This window comes from Chrysochloris asiatica, unplaced genomic scaffold (genome assembly GCF_000296735.1).
Source record: "Chrysochloris asiatica unplaced genomic scaffold, ChrAsi1.0 scaffold00206, whole genome shotgun sequence".
In the NCBI taxonomy this organism is placed as follows: Eukaryota; Metazoa; Chordata; class Mammalia; order Afrosoricida; family Chrysochloridae; genus Chrysochloris; species Chrysochloris asiatica.
The window spans coordinates 4,757,480-4,764,245 of record NW_006408724.1 but is presented as its reverse complement, the minus strand read 5'-3'; the positions used below and the strand labels follow the sequence as shown (position 1 = coordinate 4,764,245).

Below are 6,766 nucleotides of genomic sequence, written 5' to 3'. Positions count from 1 at the left end.
TATTTTTTATTTCTGATTGCCTCCAGGTAGATGTGATCAGGAAATGGGCTTCCCTTTTCACTCTTCTTTTTGAGAAATTTCAAGATGCCACTGTTGGTCATTTTGACGTAACTTATGATTTAATTTTTGGCCTATTTCCTTTGTATTCTGCCTGTCCCACTCCACAATACCCATTCATGCCTTTTTCCTAGTGATAAATAGTTCAGGGCCGGCTTTAGTTGTTTTGCACTGCCGTTTGGTTTTAAGTGGAAAATGTCAACTTAAATTTTGAGGAGATCTGTGCGCATGCATAGTAGAACGCTCTGAGGGGTGGGGGTGGGGTGTTCACTCACTCAGGCACCCCTCTAGTCACCAAAATGGAGATGCGCAGCCAGCAAGAGACCTATGAACAGATACAACAAAAAAAGAGTGTCCACAACTTTATCTTCATCGTCTGTCAGGCATCTGTGGTTGCTCTGATCCTTCCTCTGCTTGATCTCACCCAAGATGGCAGCTCTGGAAGCCACTGAGCACCTTGAATTAGAAAGCAATGGATTTCTTGCTTCTGCTATAAATTCCCCTAGCTGTAAGCCTTTCTACCTTCTAAATATTCCTTTATATGTGGTTCAGAGTTCTGGCACCATCCCCTGAGCCTACTTGGTCCGGTATTTTGTATTGTTACTAATGGAGCTCCTCACTGCACTTCCACTGTCTCCACCATCTTGTTTGTTGCTCTATATCACATTCTTAATGGATATAACTCAGTGACATTAATTATGTTCATCATATTGTACCATGATCACCATTATCTAGTTCCTAAGTTTTCCATCACCCTTAACTGAAACTCAGTAGTTACTGACCCCTCAAACCTCTAATAAACTTTTTTGTTGTTGTGAAGTGCTGTCAAGTTGGTTCCAACCCATAGAGACCCTGTCCAGGGTTTCTAAGAAGCAGCTGGTGAGCTTGAACTTCTGACCTTGCAGTTCAGATGGCTTTGCAGTGTGGCACATTAATCCACAGCACCATACTAGGATTCCTAATAAACTTGGTGATGGTGGTTATGAGCTGTGCAGTTGGTTCCTACTCATCGCAACCCTGTGCAGGGTTTCCGAGGCTGTACATTTTTATGGAGAAGAAAGACTCATCTTTCTCTCACAGAACAGCTGGTAGTTTCAAACTGCTGACTTTGTGGTTCGCAGCCTGATTCATAACCACTACGCTACCAGAGCTCCTCCTAATAAACTTAGGCACGTGTGTATGTGTGTGTGTGTGTGTATTTGCCTATTCTAAAATTTTCATGTGTAGTTATTGTTGAGTGCCATCAAGTTGGTTCTGATTCATAGTGACCCTGTATAGGTTTTTCAAGGAGCAGCTGGTGAATTTGAACTACCAGCTTTGTGGTTCAAACTGACCTTTCTGTCCAGTGCTTACCCTACAGTGCTGCCACACTAGGACTACTAAGAATTTCATATAAATGGAATCATAATATTTTTGCAGCTGACTTAATTTGCCCCTTTTTTTTATAACTTACTTTCTTTAAATAGCAATTGTCTTATTTTATTCCAAAAGGTCTGAAATGTTTGGTGTTGAGAATATGGATTATGTATATGATAGGGTGTTGTTGAAATATTAGTGGGAAAAAGGAATGCTGTTTCATCCCTACAGGTCCAAATATTCATTTCCTTTTGCTTTTACCATGGTTGGAGGGTAAAAGAAATGCTGTATCTTGGGGAGAATGCTAGCTGTGTAATTTTTTCCCTTTAACTTAGTCTTCCACAGAAAATTCCCATGCACACCAAAAGGCTGGGAGAGGTTTAGTAAATTGAATGTAAGGTTATTGTTTGTGTCCACAAAACAAAGTCCTAAATCACATTTAGCATAATTTGTGGTTTTAAATTGGACTGATTTAGCAAGGAGAGTGAAATAATCTCTCATCCTGTCAAAAAGGCGATACATTCAGACCAACATTTAATTGCATTGGCAAAGTAACTTTGGGAAGGTGGCAGTAATTCTGGCTGCATTATTCTTTGTTTGTGGCTAAATTGAGATCATCATTTTCTCCTGGTTTCAGTAACTTTTCGTTATTGCTCTTCAAGCTAATCAGATGGATGCATTGTGAGAAAGCTTAGTGGGGGCTGGCGGATATGCAAGGAGAAAGCCTGAGGTCTCTGGGGCTGTGGCTTAGTTATCCATACAGCCCCGCTCCGTATACTTGCTGGTCTGATGAGAGGTCAGGTAAGAGGACATACAGCAACTCAGCTGGCACAGCCTGATGTATTTCTTTGTGACCATTTTCAAAAAGTGAATACCATCCAGTTGCTCAAAACTGTGACATTGTTGTGTGTAGTTGTTGTTGTTGTTATGTGCCGTGGAGTTGGTTCCAACTCATAGTGACCCTGTACAGGGTTTCCAAGGCTGTAAATCTTTAAGGGAGTAGAAAGCCTCATCTTTCTCCCGCGGAACAGCTGGTAGTTTTGAACTGCAACCTTGAGGTTCGCAGCCCGATTCGTAACCACTACGCTACCAGAGCTCCTGTGTAGTTGAGTTGATTCCAATTCATAGCAACCCTACGTGACGAGTAGAATGCCTCACAGGGTTTTCTAGCCTGTAATCTTTACAGGAGCAGATCGGCTGATCTTTGAGCCGCTGAGTGGGTTTGAACCATTAATCATTTGGTTAACCATTTATACATTGCACCACTATGTACCCAAATGTGCTTTTACTCCCAAATTTAATAAGTCCCTCTCAGTCATGCTGCTGTCTATCTAAGAGTGCAGTTCCTGAGCTATTCCTGACTGACTCATGTATCACTTCAGTAATGAACCCTCGTATCTGGACCCCTGTCCCATCGTATATTAGTCTGGAGTGGTCTTGTTCTTCATAATACCTTCTTCCAACAGAAACATTTCCTTCCCTTTTACCAGTTGTTCCCTCAAAAAGAAACCAGGTCATAGATACATTAGACATTTCATAAAACTGGAAATTGTGTCTTAGAAATCTGGAGAACAGTGTGTTTGTTCTCTTTGTGTTTATTTCTACTGGGGCTTATAAATTGGACTTGTTGGAAGTGCTCTATGTTTAAATATTTTAGAGTCATGTTCGGAATTTTATATACACCTTTGTAATGATTTTACATAAAGCGCTACCTGTGTCTGACAGGCTTGAATAGTGCCAGGTCATCTGAATAGTTTTGGTATTAGAATGGACATGAACCAAAACTCATAGGTAGTAAAAAATGTTTGTAGAAAAATTGAATCTGTGAGTGGGGTAGAAAAGTTAGAATATGCTGAAAGCCTACCAGTTTTGAATTAGTACATTTGAGCTCTGGTAGAGTAGTGGTTATGAGTCAGGTTGCTAACCTCAAAGTCAGTTCGAAACTACCAGTGGTTCCATGGGAGAAAGATGAGACTTTCTGCTCCTGTAAAGATTTATAGCCTCAGAAACCCTTTACAGGGTCACTGTGAGTCAGGGTTGGTTGCATGGCACACCACTACCACCACTTTGGTGCTAAAGATGCCTTTAGTTATTAAATTTGCATTTGCAAGTATGAAATGGCTTGAAAAAGTTTGTGGAAAATTTCTTTTATCTTCAAATTCCATTTTCCCATGGACTTTTTGAGACCCCTCTTACATGCTCTAGGGAAAGAAGAACATTGCAGATTTGGATTTTAATCTCTGATCCCGTTCACTATTATTCATACCATGATACTGAGACAGGTTTTCATATGTCTATATAATAACAGTGCATTGATGTGTTGCTAATATCATGTAAGCTCTGTGTGTGTATGTGTCAATCAAGGTGTATTGTTGCAGAGTCTAACATCAGAAACTGGTTAGGTGTAATATTTTTTCACTTAAGGCTCAACTTCAAGTATTGTGATTTAGTGCAGTGTTGAGAGGACAGCTGTTAGGAATTGAATTGCGTCCTCCAAAAATATGTGTTGTAAATTCTGACTTCTATGACTGAAGTTATAATTCCACTTGAGAATGGGTTGTCTTTTTTATGTTAATAAAATAGGATTAGTGTGGGGTGTGTCTTAAATCAATTTTTTTTGAGATTTCAAAAGAGACAAAACAAGGGATGCAAGAAAGATGCCAAGCCACAGGAACATAGCCCAGAAACTCAGAGACAAGGAGCTTCCTTCAGAGCTGACATACAGAAGCAGCCTTCCCCTAGAGTTGTTGTTGTTAATACCATCAGTTTGGTTCTGACTCATGGTGACCCTGTCTGTATAGGATTTCCAAGGAGCAGCTGGTGGGTTTGAACGTCTAGTGCTAATCCTATAGAGCCACACCAGGACTCCTGAACTCAGACTTCTAGTCTCCTAATATGTGAGAAAATGAATTTCTGTTTGTTAAAGCCATCCACTTGTGGTATTTCATGTGATAACAGTACTAAGCCAATAGCTCTTTAGATACTAGATCATTTAAACAGCTCTGATGAATATCTTGTCACTCTTAGAGAGATCTGGGATTTGCTCTCTTTCTTTTAGTGAAGATGCCGGGAAAGAAAAACAAAGGAACAATAGCACTTATTGGATATGATATGACAGTTATAAGTATGTATTCTTATAATATTCACTTACAATCTGCTTATGATCCAGAATTTATTGTTAGCCCATTTTTTCACTTCGTGCTTCCCTCCTCATCGTCCATCTGGTACAAATATTGCCAAGTAGTTATCTAATCTTACAAGAAGAAACACTTCCACTTCTACTTGCTGGTGAGTTACTACCTAAGAAAACCCTGCAAAAAATGAATGAGACATTTATGTGAATTATAAGACTGTATTGGAGTTACATCTCTCTTTTGTTTGAAAGAAAGAAAGAAAGAAAAAAAATGTGTCGCTGGCATTCCTTGCAAGGAGTGAGATTTCTGTATTCACGATCAGCACTTTTGTTTCCCTAGCTGTGCCACCAAACATAGCTGAGCTGAAGAATTTGGAAGTGCTTAACTTTTTTAATAACCAGATTGAGGAGCTGCCCACACAGATCAGCAGCCTCCAAAAACTCAAACACCTAAACCTTGGGTGAGTATTGGTAGAGGGCATTGAAAGGGAGGAGGCATGAGTGTGGACAACGGGTGACCTTTACATCATTACATTGTTGTTATTGTTGTGTGCCGTGGAGTCAGTTCTGACTCATAGTGATCTTGTACAGAGTTTCCAAGCAGTGACTGGTGGATTTGAGTCACCCACCTTGTGATTAGCAGTCCAATGCATATCCTATAGCAACACATGTTGTTGTTAAGCACCATCATTGAGTCAGCGCTGACACATAGCGACCCTGTGCAGTGTTTCGGAGGAGCATCTGGTGGGTTTGAAGTGCCAACCTTGCGGTTTAAACTGACCTTGCAATCCAGTGTATTATTCTACAGTTCAACGTTGTTGTTAAGTGCTGTTGAGTCAATTCTGACCGATAGCCACCCTGTATAGGGTTTCTAAGGAGCAGCTGATGAGCTTGAACTACTGACCTTGCAGTTCAAGCGACTTTGCAGTCAGATGCATTAGCCCACAGTGCCACACCAGGACTCCACAGCACCACATAGGAGAAGCTAATTTCTAATTTCTTGTTATGCTTTAGATTTTAGGAAAAGTTTTATTGTTTTAATATATCCTTTCATTGGCTTGCTTAGTGCATATTTGTTTAAGAGCTAATTGAGAAGCTAATTGTTAGAGTAGTAGTAAAGTTATCTTCTGCTGTATTTTGTTTCCAATAAAATTTTATTTCAGTTAAGTTGACTAAGAAGGGACTTGTTTTCATAGCTTTGCTCTCTTTAGTGGTAACTATTGAGGGTAGTTGTAATGTGCTTGATTTTTTTGCCCTGCATTATGAAATACTGATGGTTTACCAAACACCTCCTCTTCTAGAGGTGGAAGGTACACTTTCTAACACTGTTTCATTAATTCTTGGAATTCTTTTGTGTAGTTGAGAGGTTATAATCCTGTCTTTCTTTATACAAAGGTGAAGAGAGGAGTTTTGATTCAGCTGAGGTTGCAGAACCAGGGAGCAGTGAATAAAAATAATTCCTTGTATTCATATATTCCTTTACAGTTTTCAAAGTCGTCATGCCAATCTTCTCCACAGTCATGAAGTAGGCAGAGCAGATATTACTATTTCCATGTTGTAAAAAAGGAAGACAAGTCCTCTCCGAGAGTTTAGGTGACATGGTCCTACTGGTCCCTCTAGTTAGTGTGAGTTGAGGAGAGAATCCCATCATTTTGACTCTGTGCAGTCTCCATCCCACAACACAGATACCACCCAGAACTTTGACTTTGACCTTGAATTCCATCTTCAATGTTGTAAGATGGATCCGTCCCACTTGTGTGAAGTAATATAGTCACTAAATTGTAGCCATTAAATGCTCTAGTTGAGTTAGTGACTTACATGGAGATAAATACCTCGCAATAGGAGGTGGTAAGGTATTTAATCAATTTAATATGAATCAGTAATAAAAGAATATTTCATTCATGGAGTGGTAAGGAGTTTGGTTAGATAACCTTACTTTGATATTCAACCCTGGTTAACCATCTTTGTAAGATCCATGAGCATTCTTCTTGCTAGTGTCTGAGGAAAGGTGGTGTGTGGGACTTGATGGCACATCATTTTAGATCAAATGCGTTTTTCCCCTGTAGCTTTGGACACTATGTACCCATCTGGCAGAACTGAACAAGAAAGGATTGCATGATGATATCTTTACTTTGAAGGTTGTTAGCTCCTAATACTTAATTTGTATATAAGAAATCAGCTAACACTACATATATTTATCATTTCTGTTCATTGTTCATA

General features: G+C 39.6%; 1 protein-coding gene across 1 annotated transcript in view; it reads left to right on the top strand.

The window, feature by feature from the left end:
• The window catches only part of RSU1 (Ras suppressor protein 1), a 308,725-nt gene that overhangs the window by 62,172 nt on the left and 239,787 nt on the right, over positions 1–6,766 (top strand). Inside the window, exon 3 of the mRNA XM_006872610.1 lies at positions 4,887–5,007. Coding sequence (XP_006872672.1) covers positions 4,887–5,007 — 121 coding nt within the window. The remainder of the gene's footprint in view (positions 1–4,886; positions 5,008–6,766) is intronic.